This window comes from Mytilus edulis, chromosome 4 (assembly GCF_963676685.1).
Source record: "Mytilus edulis chromosome 4, xbMytEdul2.2, whole genome shotgun sequence".
Lineage (NCBI taxonomy): Eukaryota > Metazoa > Mollusca > Bivalvia > Mytilida > Mytilidae > Mytilus > Mytilus edulis.
Window position 1 is genome coordinate 78,898,381 of NC_092347.1, and position 18,715 is coordinate 78,917,095.

Below are 18,715 nucleotides of genomic sequence, written 5' to 3' on the forward strand. Positions count from 1 at the left end.
CTGCTGTACACCAATTGCAGAATCCACTGTATTTCAAAGGCAATCTGAAAAACAGGCAAAAAATAGCTATCGGGAAAAACAGATGCTATTGCATCTGACACTTTGGTAGATAGTTATAGGGTGTGCTGTAAATATTTGTATTTTTATGGAAATACTCTTTTGTCCAAAAATAGAAAACTTAACTTTAGAAATATTGAAAGTAGACATAGAGTGGGGTGCTCATTTTCGCCATATCCATGTTTTCTTCAGTTTTTGTTCAGGTCTTTATGTTTTTGAAGTATACTGATATTTCTATATAAGATAACTTCAAATACAAAATATTCTCAGCTTTAAAACGTGTTTGTTTTGAGAAAAATCATTTGAAATGTTGGATTAAAGCGTGTTTGAAATTTCCTGATGTTTTGTCAACGGGGGACACATATTCGCCGTTGTTACACATCTATTTAAAACCAAATAACTGCAGCTTTAAACAATATTTATCAAATAAATTTCATTATAGATGAATAGCAGACATTTGAAAGGTGTAAAAAACTGAAATTTAGGGCAATCAGTCAAAGAATTACTAAAGAAATACTTCTTTGAAATCTTTTTTTCATTCAGGAAATTGGCTGAAAATTGTTGTCCGTTTTTCGGTCCTTTGCGGTAAGTGCCGAAATTTGGTCTCATTTTCAAAAACAATCATATTTGTTATAAAAATATAATTTACCGGCATATTTCTTCAATTTCAACCATCCTTTGAAGTTTTTACACCTCAAAATCATAAAACGGCGAAATTGTGTCCACGGCAAATATGAGCGCCCCACTCTACACACTTCATGTATATAAGATATTAACATTATTTTTTTCTTTTCTTTTTCTTAATTGTTCACAGCTGATACTGATACTCAAACAGATAAACAGGAAGTAATATACAGCATCGTAAAGAAATGTCAGGTTTGTAGCATATCCATATTAACATTTTTATTTTGCCTCACCTAAGATAACCTTGGGGGCTTGAATTTTTGGAAGTCCTTGGTAGTTTACCAAAACTTGAAACTTGGGACACATGTTTATTATACTATTGATTTTTATACGACCTCAAAAAAACCTTTTTGCGTCTCAAATTGGTATGACATTGTCGTCTCCTGCAAATTCCAAAGACACTTTGGTTTCCAGGCAATAACTTTTATAGTTAAAGTGAATGGATCTCAATGAAATTTTACCAGAAGGTTCAATACCTCAAAGGGAAGGTTGGGCTTGATTTTTGGGGTTGTGGTACCAACAGTTTAGAAATTTCGGGACCAAAAACAAGCAATTTTGTAGTATCCGGGCAATAACATGTCTGTTGGTGATTTGATCTCTCTGAAATTGTACCACAACGTGCCATATAATGGGAAGACCAGGTATGAGTTTGGGGGTATTTGCCCCAAATGTTCAGGAATAAGGGGCCAAAAACAAGCAATTTTGTAGTTTCAGGACCATAACTTCTTTGTAAGTGTATGGATCTCTCTGAAATTGTAACACAAGGTTCCATATCTCAATGTGAAGACTGGGTATGAAGTTGGGGGTAATTGCCAAAAATTTTCAGGAATAAGGGGCCAAATACTAACACTTTTCTAGTTTCTTGGCAATTACTTGTATTTAAGAGTATGGATCCTTTTGAAATTGTACTGCAAGGTACCATACCTCTAAGGGAAGGCTGGGATTGAGTTAGAGGGTAATTACTTCAAGGGGGGTCCAAAAAAATTTGGAGGGATTTTTTTTTCTCATAGTTTTGGGGTGTTTTTTTCCTGAAAATTTTCCATTTTTCAATTAATTATAAAAGATATATATAAAAGCAAAAAATACTGATATGACAGGAGAAACACACCAAACAGGATGTTTAAAAGTTATCATATGAAGTATTGTGCAATAGCACAGTATTGCCCATAAGCAAAAAATCTTCCAATTGCATATATACCGCTAAAGCACAGTATTGCACAATAACAGGAAAAAACAAATTGCAAATTATTGCGCAATAGCATGAAATAATCAATTGCAGAGTATTGTGCATTAGCAAGAAATCTTCAATTGCACAGTATTGCACAATAGCAAGAAATAACTTATTGCACAGTATTATGCAATAGCAGGAAATCTTTTATTGCACAGTATTACCCTGTAGCAAGAAATCTTCTAGTGCACAGTATTGCTCAATAGCACAGTATTGGGGAGTAGCACTTTATTGCACAATATCACAGTATTGCCCAATAGCACAGTATTCTTCAATTGAAATTGATAATTGTGCTATAGCACAGTATTGCCCATAAGCAAAAAATCTTCCAATTGCATATATACTGCTAAAGCACAGTATTACGCAATAGCAAGAAATCTTTTATTGCATAGTATTGCCCTGTAACAAGAAATCTTAGTATTGCTCAATAGCACAGTATTGGGGAGAAACGCTTTGTTACACGATAGCATTCTTTAATTGAAAATTAATACAAATATTTTAACCCATTTTGAATTTTTAAGATCTTTCACCACATTTATTTTGTGTCAGAAACCTATTGTATGTCAAAAATTTGATCACAGTCCAATTTCAGACAGTATTCAAGCTTGAATATTGTGTAACATATTCTACCAACTGTTCAGGGTTCGACTTCTGCGGTTGTATCAGGCTGCGAAGCATTTTTATGTTTGATAGATACCAAAATAGGTTCTTTTGAAAATTGAATTGGGATAGTGTCAAGTCTTAAGGACACATGTTGTTGTTGTTTTTTGGCTAGTATGCAGACTTTGGCTAATCCCTGAAATCTGGTTGCACAAAGATAAATTAATCAACTACACAATTAATGTTATTTTATTTAATCATTATCTTCAGATTATCCTTGGTTTATGAAATAAAGTTCAGAATGCATGATTAGAGTGCAAAAATAAAGTAATGTAGGTAATATTGATGTATTTTATTATGGCCTTGTCAAATTGAATGAGAGTAGAAAAGGGAGTTGGTATTTTTGAGGCTTGTAAGCGGTGATTAGATGAATAATTAATTAAACTCAAATTACATTGTAGCGATTAACTATTAATATATTGTCATCTACTGAAGAAGGAAAACATTGGAAAGAAGTTGCCTCCCTTTTAAATATTATCCATCAGTTGTGTAAACAGATGACACACACGAGTGATCAGTATGACAAAGTAACCAGCTGGATCCTCAAGTTATGTCAAGAACAAGAAATAGGTTAGTTCTTATATACAGTTAAATAATTTGAAAAAAATCATTGAATTTGAATAGTTTGTAGGTTTTTCATATTTATTTTGACAGTTTAAACAATATTTTAATTTGAAACATGTAGTATTAAATAAGTCTTGGATTTAAGGTTACCATATTTTTGTTGATATAAATAACATTTTTAAAACTTCAAAAAAATTGTGCCATTAAATTACTTTTTATTACCAGCAGATGGAGTATCTGCCTCTTGTTTTCTTAGGTTTGCCCAACTTTTGATTTGTTGAATCAAGATAAAAAATAATTGATTCAACATTGCTCAACATGAAGTAAATTAAGGTGTGTTGTCTTTTATTTTAGACGATTTACCAACATGTAAATTAATGTTATCAACATTGATTGATATGACACAACAGATGAAGAGTTGTTCCCCTTTGTTGAGAGAACTTTCTCAAGATATTCACAGTCAACTTGGAGACATTGATCAGGTGAGAATGTAAAACCTAGCCATAGTTTCATTTTAAAAAGAGAGCAATTTTTTGATTTTTTTCTATTTCATAAAATAGAGCTTCAGCACTTGTACTTGAACACCACTATCAGGACACTTAGCTATATCACCACAACCAGTGTTTGTTTTTTTTATTAATGGAGGGAACCAGAGTACCCTGGGGGGAGCTAAAACCTTTTGAAAAAAAGGGTTTGAAACTCACAACCTTACTGTAGACAGACAAGGGATCACTGTAGATGAATTTCTAAAACAAATGTCCCCAATCTCATTTAGAGGTAAAAGAGGACTAAAGGACAACCATTGACATCTCTTAATCACATCCAGTTCTCTGATTTAATGTGTCATGAATAGACTATATCCAAGTGTTTTTGTTGTTATATCTAGATGATTTGCCTGATAGCTTTAATCATTTTGCATAATCAGAAGATTTAATAAGGAGGTATAGTCATGTACTTGAAGTACAAATAAAATATGGATTCTTTGAGTAAATATTAACCACAATAAAATTAAAGTATTCAGCATAGTGAAAAAGTTCTTACTGATAGCTTGGTAGTAAATAATGAAAAAAAATGTCCACATCTGCCTTTAACAGTTAAAAGTATGGTAATTAGTATTCTTAATCTTGGATTAATCTATTATGGTTTATTTTATGACTTTTATTTTGTCTTAGGAAGTAGAGGTTGAAGACAGAACCAATTTTGCCCTTTTAACGCCAAGGTCAGCAGCTCCCATGGTTGTTCTCCTAGTTCTGAATCACATGGATAGAGACTTAGATGACACAGAATGGGTGGTCAATAGATTAAAGGCTGATATCCTGGCAGAGAGTGCCCTGGGTGAGTTCCTAGTAACTGAAAAGGAGTTAAGTTTTTAAAGAAATTAAATCTTACATGATGAGAAATTTCCACAAAATTTGTTCACAATCATGGCCAATGAAGTTATACTGTTTTAATTTAAATCTAAGTTAAATTGCTTAGCGGTCAGGAAGGAAACACCAATGTTTTTAAAATTGATTGATTGAATGAATTATTTTGAGCTTTTTGTTCATTGTCAGAGAGTTCTAAAATTTGTCAAACAACCAATTATTTAATTTTAAACATTTCAAATATTCAAATCTGATGTATTTTCAGAGGATGATACTGGAGTTGATTTGACCCAGAGAGAAGGACGAGAAAAATCTGTTTGTACAAGACTTTGTGTAATAGTAACAGCCTTTCATGAACTGGTTCAATCTGCCATACCTGTTGGCTCCTGTGCTGAGGTTATGATTAAAGTGGTCACCAGATTATTCACAACTATTACACTACTTGTCAAGTTTGTAAGTCTTTAAAAGAAATTTATAGTTTAATTTATTGATTTCAACGTGGAAATTAATGCTTAAGGATAAGCAGAAATTCTTTCATTTCAGACGAATAAGTTAGATACTGAATAATTATATTAGGCATTAAAGTCTAAAATATAAAACAATTTTTAAGCATAGCATTTTCCAAGAAATCATACAAATTGTGAAATTGCAATACATACTTTTCTGTTACTCTCACACATGATGATGTATGTTTTTTAGTAATGACTGTTTCAGAGGTAAACACAGGGGTGGGGACATGGGAGGCATTTTTATAAGCCATCAAACACCCATAATAGAAAATTTGCATTTAACTTATAATTCTTAAATAAATTTTAAGGAAAATGCAACTACCAACAATTGATTAATATGAGTGCCTATCATCCCCCATCATGATCAATTTTGGAACTGTCCTAAACTAATTCACATTTCTATTCATTATAAAATGCAGGTTGGAGGTACATAATAACTTTATTATTAATATTCTAATAGTTATATTTGCAGATTCTAACAAGTTAAAATTTTAAGAGTTGTTTCATGAAGCTTGAAAACATTTTTTGTCTTCATGTTTCTTAATTTTTATGCCCCACCTACGATAGTAGAGGGGCATTATGTTTTCTGGTCTGTGCGTCTGTTCGTCCGTTCGTCTGTCCAGTTCCAGGTTAAAGTTTTTGGTCGAGGTAGTTTTTAATGAAGTTGAAGTCCAATCAACCTGAAACTTAGTATATATGTATCTTATGATATGATCTTTCTAATTTTAATGTCAAACTAGAGTTCTGACCCCAATTTCCACTGAACATAGAAAATGATAGTGCGAGTGGGGCATCTGTGTACTGGGGACACATTCTTGTTCTTTATGTAACCTAAAAACAAAGATATTAACAAAATATGATTTATGTTTTCATTTCAGTTCTTGTGTTCATATAAATTCATGCAGAGCTTAAATAAACCAAAAAATTTAAAAAATTAAATCTTTTATTTGTAGTATTTAAGCCTGTACAGTAGCAAAGCAGGACACCTTTCAGGAAGGTTTGAAAAGTTGATTAAACTTATTGGTACACAACTGACACCTTATGTGTATTCCATGATTACATATATCCAAGTAAGTAAAATATTTATTAGGAAGTTTGTATACAACATACAACATGCAATAAGATTTAAAAATATGGTTACTTTGGAGTTTATCAGCATAAGCATTTTAATTCTGTCAGATATGGAAATTTGGAGCTGAGTTTAACTCTAAAATGTCATAACTATATCCCTTGTAAAGAAGTTGATGAGTATTTTGAGTATTCACACAAATTTGAAAAGGATCTGATTAAAAAATGTAGGCATGTTCACTCTGACGACAAGATTGACATCCAAATTTTAAATTACTAGCTTAACTTAGTAATATTCCTCTTATAAACTCTTCCTTTGTATGAAACAGAAATTAATAGGCAAGAAGTGGAATTCCCAGTGAGATACCTATAATCTGGTATATTTGGATACCAGTTGTGTTTGAAACACATACAACACATATTTTGCATATTTTAAAAATAACCATAACAGCTTAAAATGCAGCATTACAATCAATTAGATAGATAATGCAAGCCAGATCAAAGGGGAGGAAGAACATGTGTGAAATATGTAAATATGAAATTCAAAGAAATTATTAATATGACTTTCACAAGAAATTGAAAGAGAAAGAGGGGGGAGTTATAGATGTTATTGAGAATTATAACTTCCAGAATAGTATATACAGTCTTACTAATTTGAAAAAAAATATTGAATAAAAGAACATGTCCTGCTCCTTGTATATTAAAAGTCTTATGTTAAGCTATTGTGTTATTTACAACTACTGTCTTTCTGTAAAGAATATGAATCCATGTGAAAAACAAGTAAAATGAACATAACAGTAAACTGTGGCAATATAAAAAAAATATAAAAAAACCTGGTACAATGACCTTAACAGTAACTACATTTAACATGATCTGTCCTTCTAGACCACAGAGAATGAACAAATACAACAAACCATGGAAAAGGGCAAAAAGGATAAGAAAAAGAAGACAGCTGCTGCCAAGGCTGGAAGTGTAAGTTAATATCAAAATTATAAACATTTTCCACAATTTTTTTTACAAACTATATTTATATACATGTTAACCAGCTTTTCTGCAATTTATTATTTTATTACAAATTTTATCTAAAGATATTTTAACTAAGTTATTGGGAAAAAATGACTAAGCAGTTTCAGTTGGCTATCAATGATATATGTTTTTTATACACCTTATCGCTATTCCCGGCTGAACCAAGAATCTGTCCAACTTCAAGTATTGACATACAACAATCAGTTTTCCATTGTGGAGTCAAATATTTTGTATTATGAAGTCAAAATTTTACGGGAACCTGTGTAAAGTTGAGTAATGGTCAAGAACATCATTACTGTCCTTTGATTTTCGTTGTCCACATATATAGTACCTAGTGTTGACAGTGTGTTAATTGTCTATTTTTTTTACACCCCTTCCAAATTTGTTTCTCCATGTTTTATGCCTCAAATAGCAAGTAATTTTCATATATCACTGGGGTAAAGCTGATGACCGTAACTGCATTCACGGTTATCCCAAGGTGTCGGATGAAAAATTAGGTCAGTATTTGTATTGTCTGTTTAAGTGTTTCTATATCATTTTCTTTACAAAGCATACATTGGTACGATGTAAATATATAAAAGATTCACACGGAAACAACAAATTACTACGGAGAAATGTGTATAAAAAAGGAAATTGGATTTGAAAAAATCGCTAAGATGACCGTAAATCATAATCGAGATGACCGTAACAGGATCAGCGATTCATAACAAGGGTGACCGTAATTGGCTAAAAGATGACCCTAATTTGTAAAGGATGACCGTAACTTTTAAAGGATGACCGGTCCGTCAATTCATACAAATATCCATATTTGTATTCATAACTGTTTGTTGAGTTTGTCTCAATAGGGCTCAGTTAGCGGTTATAAATATGTTTTATCAATTTCTTTTCAACTATGTGCCGTATTTAGAGTTTATGACTATGATATCTAATTGCATATTTCACGTAAATAATTAAATATTTATTGATAACGACGTTAAAATTTGAATAATCAAGTTAATCAAATATTTTATTTTTCCAATCAGGGTCTCACAGGGGGCATTTACAATTACCAATAATGATAGTATAAGCAACAAACATGAGACATTGTACATTATATAGATATAGGAAGATGTGGCATGATTGCCAATGAGACAACTCTCCATCCAAATAACAATTTATAAAAGTAAACCATTATAGGTCTATGTACGGCCTTCAACACGGAGCCTTGGCTCACACCAAACAACAAGCTATAAAGGGCCCAACAATTACTAGTGTAAAACCATTCAAACGGTAAAAACCAACTGTCTAATCTATATAACGCGACAGATATTATAATAGACAAATGAAAATAGCATTAATAACAAAAATACATTAAAAGTACTATTTCACCTTCCTTCCTTATTACCATTATTATTTCTATGTCCAGCAATGCACACATAAAAAAACCTTATTAAAAGTAAAGTTTGAAAAGACTTAAATTATAATCTAAAGATGGAAATTTGTTCATCTCAATGCAGAAGACACCAAGGGACGGTGCTCAAGGATATACTGTTAATTGCGATAGGCAATAACAACAATCCTCCCCGTGTCAGAAGCAGATGAACAAAATAGATACAGAAACTGAATCCGGTCAATTAACAAATATTTTTTTAAATCAAATCAAATCAAATAATTTTATTGCCATATAAATCAAAAACATGATCTTTAACAAACATAACATATATACAAAAATAAACAATACAATATTAAAACAAAATGTATTAAATAACAGCAATTTTGCTGATTTTGCGAAACATGGAATATAAATCTGCTATTTGCAGTGTTTTACCAGGAATACACACACCTCTTTTAATACAGTTGAGTTATCACAATACAACAGCCATAGCAATTTCTCTTACGAATTTAAGTTTATGAAATTGGAACATGATTCAGAAATAATGTTATATAAATGGTGTCTGTCTTCATTTTCAATATTACCAGAATTATACATTGCATAGTCTAAGGTTTGGAGCACGATTTATACTGAGAAATTAAAGTTTTTGAATGTTGGTATGCATCTTGCACTAAAGGAAATGATTCTAAAATTTTCTATTCTAGGCCAATAATTCAAAATAGACTTAACTAATTCAAGGACACTTAGGTACAGTGGAAACCGACCATGTTCAGATAAGGCTGCAAAATTTGTGTTTGTTTTTTTTGTGCATACCCAGAATGAATTTACAATATTTACTGTGTAGCTTTTAACAAGTTAAATTTAAACAAATTTTATCCATGCAAATTAACTGGTTTCCATATCTAAAGTTTGCTATCAAGGAATTGAATGAGCTCCAAATTTCACTTCCATAAAGAAGAATAAGCTTAATAGTATGATCAAAAACATGTATATACTATTTTTTAAGCTAGGACAGTAATACTATACAAAGCCTTGATTAAACATATGATTATCCAGCGGAATCTGATTAAAATCTTTAAACATCTGCCAAAAAAAAATAAACAGTGCCTTGACAACACTGGATCCGATGGAACTGCAAAATTTATTCTGCATTCAGTTGGTTTGACTGAGATTAAACGCTTTCGACATTTAGTAACAAATGAAAAGCAATATGTTCAGTAATTATTCCATTAGATAAGTATTTCAATACGGAATTGAAGTCTTCGTAGAACCCTATCTCTTTTAGTTTTGCATCAATATTTGGCAATAGTTCATAAATATAAAAAAAAAAAAGAAATGGTATGATTGCCAATGAGACAACTCTCCAAAAGACAACTCATCACAGGAGACCAAAATGACACAGAAATTAACAACTACAGGTCACAGGACGGTCTTCAACAATGAGCAAAGAACATACCGCGTAGTCAGCTATAAAAGGCCCCTAAATAACAATGTTAAACAATTCAAACGAGAAAACTAACGACCTAATAAAGTTTATTTTTAATTCAGTTGGCCATCCTTCTTGGACATAATCGTCTCTGACTTTAAAATTTGAGCAACATCTTTTGAATGCTATATTTTGATCTTCTAAATTTATATCTGGTTTTTACTTGCATGATTGATTTACAGTACTATATACATCGAATAGATTTAGAAATGTAAAAATGGTTGAACACTCCAACCCCCTTGTACAATATATAAGGTGCCCTCCAATAATATATATACAACACTATCGTGCAAAGCAGGTGCAACATATATACACCCGTTTCCTTGGGTTATACTACAGGCAGGTTAAAATGTTTACATAGTAACTAAGCACATTGTCTACAATATAGCTCATGTTCAAAGCTAGCAAGATTCTTCTTTCATTCGGATACGATTTTATACAGTTGGTGAACTATCACGGTATTTGAAGCAAGTCTTATTTTCTTCTACCTATAGAATAATGCAGTCTTATAAATACGCTTTATACCAACACGATTAATTATTTGATACAAAAAAGGTAAAACATATACGGATATTTCTTAGAATCGATGGTCATCCTTTAAATATTACGGTCATCCTTTATAAATTACGGTCATCCTTTACAAATTACGGTCATCTTTTTACCAATCACGGTCATCCTTGTTATATGTTACGGTCATCTTGAAATTATTTTACTGACGATTTACGGTCATCTTCGCGATTTTTTTCAAATCCAATTTCCTCTTTCATACACATTTCTCGGTAGTAATTTTTAATTTCCGTGTGATTCTTTTATACATTAACATCGTACCAATGTTTGCTTTGTAAAGAAAATGATATAGAAACACTTAAGGGCATACGATACAGTTACAGAGAAGGTAATGACGTTGCTAACGTAAAATGTTATTTTCGTGACGTCAAACTATGACATATCGGGAAAAGATGCATTTTTCGACTATTTTTTATCATTCAAACTGATTTAATTTGAAAACGAGTGCATGGACCCCTATTTTGTAAAACGACATTTTGTTTCATTTTGCAGGGAGATTATGTGGACCAAATTTTATAAAACTGTAAATAGAGGATTTTTTTTAATTTTGATAGATATAGAGCAAAAAAATGCGATTTTTTCTTAATTCATGACCATTTGATAAATATGAGTTATTTCTGAATGAAAAATGCATAATTTTTTAGGATACTTATAAACTACAAAAAATACAAATTATCTAACAAAAAACAATTTGTGTTTATCTTTAAAAACAAAAAAGTTATGGCTTTCTTTCGAAAGGGAAAATACGGCCACAAATCCGAATTTTGAGCAAATATACAAAATTTCGACCTCATTTAACTCGAAAAGTAGCACATGAAGGTATATTTTTTACTACATATTTGATTGAAGCAGGCAAAAACTAGCCTATATGGAAATTTTCATTAAACTCTAAATACAGGATCAAAACTGTATCGTATGCCCTTAAACAGACAATACAAATACTGACCTAATTTTTCATCCGACATCTTGGGATGACCGTGAATGCAGTTACGGTCATCAGCTTTACCCAAGTGATATATTGTCTAAAAGAAATGCACTACGAAATAATTGTGGTCTCAGACCTAATGGCGGACAAAATAGCAATAAGGTGTATTGTGATGCTATCTGAAATAATTTACTTATAGATTGTGTTATATATGTGATGCTATCCTTTCTTAAAACAAGATTGTGTTTCAAACTTTTCTGCTTTATTTACTATGATATTAATACTTTTTAGTTATTTTGATATAATGTTTCTTTTTAAATACCCCAAAAGTTATTGTGCAAAGATATGTGAAACAGCTGTGATATATTGTATTTACAGGCAAAAGTAATGAAACAATCGAGAACAGTTCCTAACCTGATATTTGCTATAGAAACATGTGAGAAGTTTCTTATACAGCTCACTAAGAAGTCAAAGGTTAGTATAGTTATCTAAGTTAACATCCTTTGTTCAAGCTTAATTTCTTGAGTAGAATATCAACTTTGTGTTTATAATAGTAGAAAGGACTGTATTGTGAGCAATTGTTATTAAATTTTGTAAGTGCTCAGTTTTTAGAGCAACCACTGATGCTTAGTAGAAAATATTTGGTTGGTAGCTGAGAAAGCATGGGCAAAATTATATTTCCATTGAGACTTTTTGGCCCCTTCCCCAATGTCTATTGACTTGAAAAATTTTGACTGTTTACATTTTAACATGTTTTCATTTACTCTTAACTTTGTACTTTATAAAAATAACTCTGCACAGGAGAGTCATATCTTTTTGTCAGTATTTAATATTATTTTCACTCAACTTAAATACAAAATTTTAATGATTAAAAGGTTTAAGTACTGTTTATTTGGGCTTCTGTACCATTCTACTTTAAATAATTTAAGTAATATAACTACAAGCTATAAAAGTGGGAAAAAATTCCTTAGTCAATTCCTTATTTTTGGAACATTTTAAATAAACTTGCAGTGTTTAATTTCATTTAAAAAAATCAATGCTTTTTTTTAATTTCTCAGGTAAATTTAATGGAACACATGAAACACAGTACCTCCAGAGATTTCCGTATCAATGTGGCAGCTTTACAGGAAGCCTCAGGAAGTGAAGATGAAAATGAGGAGGAGGAAGAGGAAGAGGGAGATGAAACACAAGAACAGGTAACAACTAAAATAATTACACAACCAAACTTTTCTTATTTCCAATATAAGATTTTTTTGTCCCCATTTTCATAAAATTTATACTATATATAGAATAATACATGGCCGAAGGTCCCGAGGGCTGATATTGGTCGAGTGGGGATACAGCATGCGATACGGATTTTGCCATGTATTATTCTGTTTATCATATATTTTTACAGAATCAGATTCATGTAATATCCGTTTTTTTTTAAATCGTCCGAAAATATAAGGAAGAAAAGAACATTATGATTTTCCTGTATTTTTTCAGCTGCCTTTTTCTTTTACAGTTTTTACAGCCATTTCTACATCTTATTGTATTTATTTTTTATGAAAATCGCTAGTAAATTAAAGTTACTGGGTAATGATTTTTTTTTAAAATATCGATTTAAGTTGAAATGATATGACATTTTTTTAGTAGGAACAGCAACTGGACGTCATAGGTCAAACGTTGACGTCATTTGAATTGTGACATCATGCCAGGTATGCGATACGGGTTAAGCCATGCGATACGGGGTATGCGATACAGGGTAGATGATACAGACTGGAAAAAAGAACCTTTATTAGATATACAAAATTGCTGTATTTTGTACTAAACATATGATAAAGGTTAATATCAGCAATATCTCAGACAAGTTTTATAATGGTGGCCCATCAACTCTTTTTAAAGGAGTTATGCCCTTGGCAATATTAAATTAATGTAAAATGTCATCGTTAGCACTCTAACGACACGAGTATAATTCTTGCCAGATTTTTATAAAACTTATACTATAGGTTAATATCAGTTATATCTCTTACAAGTTCTGTAATGGTGGCTGATCGTCTTTTTAAAAAGTGTTTTGCTCCTTGGAAATGTGAAATTTGTGCAACGCAGAGGGCATTTGAACTTTGTTCTTTCACTCAAAATTTTATAAACAACTCAATATTAAATACTTTCAGAGACTCAAAATCTTTCCATCATACATATCTATGTTATCAATAAGAGAAGTTTTTTGAATATCGCTACAAGACAATAAGTTAGTTTTTCCTTAATAATTACTGTGGTACCTCACATCTGCAATTACAAGTATTCACATTGCATAAAAATATCTTTTCTGACCTCATAAAATTTTGTCCTGATGTTTTATTCTAGCAACCAATGGAAATTGTAAGTGACGAAGAAACTGATGAAAACCAAGAACCTCCAAACAAAAAAGTTTGTAAAGAGACAGATGGAGCATCAAAGAAAGGAAAACTATCTTCAAAAGGAAAGAAAAATGTGAAAGTTACCTAAATATTCCCATGAATGAACTCGTTGGAAAATAGTTATCTCAATGAAAACTATGTACCGGTACTGTAAATTCAGAAATTAGTGCAGGCAATTATTATTGAGATTTTCAATTTTTGTCATTTTAGACTAAAATACGATTTTTTTTCTTTGGGTTATTGAGAAAAATCCTGTTTAATTCAAATAAAAAAATCCAAAATGAGAGTTGAAATTGTCACGATTATAACACTGTTGCATTTCGCAATAATTTCTGAATTTACAGTATATATATTTGTACATGTATCAAAACCATCACGGGAATCACCAATCCATCATTCATCATTGGAATATAAACTATGTGTAAACTAGATTATAAATGGTTACGGCTAGAATACATTATATCACATCACAGCAAAAGTTCTATATGTGAATGTGATTCAGAGAGAATCTTGGATATTAAGGATTGGATTGCAAAAGTTTTAAAAAAAACTTTCAAAATCAAAACAACCTAAAAATTCATAATTCCATTATACTTTGTTATGGCCATTAGTGTTCTGTATAATAAACATTCAGACAGTAAAACTTTTCTGCAGATGTCACATACCAATATTTGATTTAGTGAGATCTCGCCTTTCAGTTAATAATGTGCAATCTCATATCTTTGTTTTATTGTTTGTTGTGAACTCATTAGATTTCAAATATTCATTAAATTATATATACTCATTGTTATACATAAAGATGTATGTAATAATACTATCACAAACTTGTGTGTTTTGTTTTTATGTTTCCGAGACTGGGACACCATTATCAGATGAAACCAGCCCATAAAATTACACTTGAATAATTACAAAATCAAGAGATAACATTATGATTCAGTGTTAATATAATAAAATTTTGTAATAATCTCTTTATTGAACAAAATAAAAAAATTAGGAGATGTGGTATGACAACTTCCAGCAGAGATCAAATGACAAATGTTAGCAACTACATGTCTCTGTAAATAACTATAAAAATAAGGTGATGTGGTATTATTGCCAGTGAGACAACTATCCATCTATGTTCAAATGAAGTGGATGTAAGTATTTATAAGCAACCATATGGCCCTCAACAATGAGAAAAAAATCATAGTTGCCGGCAAAAGGCATTGATATAAAAAATATGAAACAATTCAATTGAGAAAACTAATGGCCTTATTTATAATAAGATAATTTATGAAGATGCTGTTTGCAAAAAGTTAGGTTCGTTTTCAGTACGTAAAGTTGGATTCTAGTCATTTTAATGTTGGCCCATTACAGATCAAAAGTAAAGTTATACTATCATCTGAACAGAAACTTAAAATATTCTTTAAATTGTGAAACCATTTTTAATTTATTGAAATTTTAAGTGTCTCCAAACTAAAAGTTCATGAAGGTTAACAGGCATTGGTATCAAAATCAGCTTAGAGAATCTTGAAACACTTATTTCTGGTAGCTTTTAAAAAATAATATGTAGGAAGTGAAATGACTCTGCTAAGTTCAGAAACTAGTTAAAAGCCTACATTAGGTTTTTTTGAAAGTCAGTTACTTGGTTTAATTGAAAAATGGGTCTACTATACTGTATAGATTAGTTGCCAGGTGTACTACATATAAATAGAAACAAGTTGTGGTATGATTGTCAATGAGACGATGATCCAACAAAATGTTCAGTATTTTTCTCAGATATTACAAGTAATAGTTCAACTTTCTTTCATCAGCATATTAATTGAAAGATGTATATAGTTACAACTTTATATAATACATGACTTTGACTTTTTTCCTGGTTATGTGTACAATGTTAACTTTTTTTAAAGCTTAAATCACTTTCTAAGTTGCTACATAATAACAAACATTGATTGATCAATTAAGCAAGGTGTTCATCTTAAAGACTGTTAACATATTATTCTATAATAATAATGAAAGCAAGACATTTTGGTGTGTGAAGTAATGTTTTTCAGTAATTTTCATCCATTATCATTTCACAGCATAACACTGAATTGTAGTATTTTAAAATAGGGTTCAATAGAAACAAGTGAATCAGATTTCTTTCAAGTACAAGAATCAAGAAAAGGCTTTTGGTATACATCATTCAAATGTTAAAAAGTTTATTGAAGCTGGATACATAATTGGTGAGGGCCATCTAAAGCCAACCTCCAGGTGCAGTACTCAGTGGCAGTTCCAGAAATTTTCATAAGTGGGGGCCCACTGACTGACCTAAGTGGGGACCTGCTCAAGTCACACTTCAGTGATTCCCTATATAAGCAACCAAATTTTTTCCCAAAAAAGAAGGAGGGCGGGCCCCTGCATCCCCCCCCCCCCCCTCTGTCGTTTGGTCATGTTGTTATCTTTTGGACATATTCCTGTTTCCATTTTATATTCTAGGTAGTACTTACTGGAAGTGTGATGAAATAATTGAAGCTGTAAAATTTCTCCTTGATATCAAAATTAGTGGACCATTACCCAGGAGTCATAGTCCTTAAATACTTTTTGTTACAGGTTTTGACTTGCTTATTATCTAAAATTTTATGATTAACAAATAAGACAAACTGTAAACAGCAAAAATGATCATCAATACAACACATTCTAGAATAACTTTAACCATCTATTAAGGGAATGACTATTTATTTTGCGTGAAAATTTTTATTCAGTTTTTCAACACTTTCAATCAAATTATTTTATCCTTGTTTATTTAAAATTAAACATTACAAGGTATGGGGGAAAACTTGATTCAGAAATTATTTTTTTGTCATCTGCTTGACCACAATAATTTTTCATTAAATTGGCGATCATAATATTTTTTTAGGAAAAAACATAGCCTATTTACTTTAAATTATTATAACCAAACAAATGTCCTGAAAATGAATTAAATATTTTACACTGGACAGTCAACAATCAATCATAATAAAATAAATACATGCAGCATAAATTATCAATAATACAAGATCATAATGTTCAAAATACCAGTTTAATCAGTACTGAAATCATTAACTTATTCCTTTGACTATTTTGTATTTTATGTTAATGTTTTCATATCTCCTTATTACTATGAAAGAAAGAATCTGCAAATTTAATTGATAAGTTGTACTACAAATACTAATATAATGTAAGCTATCAATTCATTCTTTTAAGGAGTAATGTCCCTTAAAATACAATTATTTTTACTTTCTAGTCAAATGATAAAATCTACGAAAACAAAATCATCTGAACAGATCAAAATTTGAACTTGATCTATAACTTGTCATGGTTAAACAGTACTACAAATATCAAATCAATATCTTTAATAGTGTGGAAACAGATGATTATTTGTCTAATTTCACAGTGTCTGTCGGACCATAATTTGTAAAAAATCATCAGAAAGGAACAAAATTCAAACTTGAAGGACCATTTCTCTGCACAAAATCATCAGACCAGCTAGATTAAAATTCAAACTTGATATGTAACTGGTCATGATTAAACTATATTCCAAAAATTAAATCAATATCTTCAAGAACAAAGGAAAAAGTGTTGAAACCTTTTTTTGCCTTACAGACGACAGACAGACAGAAGAGTGCAAACATAAAGTCGCCTTTCACTCTGCTAGTAGGGGACTAAAACAATAAATAAAAACAGACTGTAAACAGTGAAATATACCACCAATATCATCTTCAAAATTTTGCCTTTTTCTAACTATTACACAAAACAGCCTTATTAGATCTACAAAAATACCAATAACATTTCAATGTCCCTTTGGTATCTCTTGCCTCTCGATTAATTCCTTAGTAAAACATGTGAATACTAAATAAATCCAAAGATCACTTATATAGTAAACTAGTACATCAATCTTGCAATATCATTAAAATATTTGACTTTTCTAGCTGAAAGACAAATTGAAAGAGTTCAATGTCCTGCTTTTTTTCCATAAAAAGTGGCCAACATAGATACAAATATCTTGTCTTGGGAAAGGATAATTCCACTACGATTCAAACAAACAATTCACTGAACAGACTTTTCGAGATGCTTGATTTCTTAATTGACAACATATTTGCCACTTTTGGAGGACAAGTTTGTCAATAAAAAAATCTGCATTTCAATGGGAACCAACTGTGCTACTCTTCTTGCTAACATTTTTAATTATTCATATGAGACTGACTTCATACAGGAATTTCTTAGAAAGAATGAAAAGAAATAAGCATTATCCTTACAGCAGAATGCAATGAGTGTGTAGGTAAAGGAAGAATCTTTTGTTAGCTGAACCCTATTATGATGCCTTTGACAGAGGGTTGCTGATCATAACTTCAAGGAAGCTGTTAAACCAAGATTTTTAATTGCTGAAGTTGAAATCATCCCTTTGTAAACTTTATGGACGCCATTACGAGTTGGTTGACCATTATGGAATTTTTATTTCACAGATGATGGATATTTAGTTTTTTTTTTTATCTATCAATTGTCTTAACTACAACCCATTTCCAATTTCTCTGAATGTGACCCGAGACTACTATCAAAACTGTGTTATTAGTAGTCTCAGATGTGACCTACCCAATTATACTTTTCGCCTGGGTTGAACTTACCTTGATGAGCAACACAACGGGTGCAACATGTAGAGCAGGATCTGCTTACCCTTCCGGCATATAAATAAAATATAATATATACACATCCTTGGATTTATTCAAATATTGTCAATAAAATATAATATATACACATTCTTGGATTTATTCAAATATTGTCTATCAAGAATGCTGGACGTTTGGATAA

At 31.0% G+C, this 18,715-nt stretch overlaps 1 protein-coding gene across 2 annotated transcripts in view; it reads left to right on the plus strand.

Annotated features, from left to right (window-relative positions):
• LOC139520626 (Fanconi anemia group I protein-like) overlaps positions 1-14,877 on the plus strand; it is a 50,057-nt gene extending 35,180 nt beyond the window's left edge. For both annotated transcript variants that reach the window (XM_071313451.1, XM_071313452.1), the window contains exons 24-33: positions 872-933; positions 3,031-3,199; positions 3,548-3,675; positions 4,366-4,528; positions 4,823-5,010; positions 6,020-6,136; positions 7,020-7,106; positions 11,889-11,984; positions 12,569-12,706; positions 13,857-14,877. In XM_071313451.1, coding sequence (XP_071169552.1) covers positions 872-933; positions 3,031-3,199; positions 3,548-3,675; positions 4,366-4,528; positions 4,823-5,010; positions 6,020-6,136; positions 7,020-7,106; positions 11,889-11,984; positions 12,569-12,706; positions 13,857-13,997 — 1,289 coding nt within the window. In that variant the 3' untranslated portion in view covers positions 13,998-14,877. The remainder of the gene's footprint in view (positions 1-871; positions 934-3,030; positions 3,200-3,547; positions 3,676-4,365; positions 4,529-4,822; positions 5,011-6,019; positions 6,137-7,019; positions 7,107-11,888; positions 11,985-12,568; positions 12,707-13,856) is intronic.
• Positions 14,878-18,715: the final 3,838 nt, after the last annotated feature.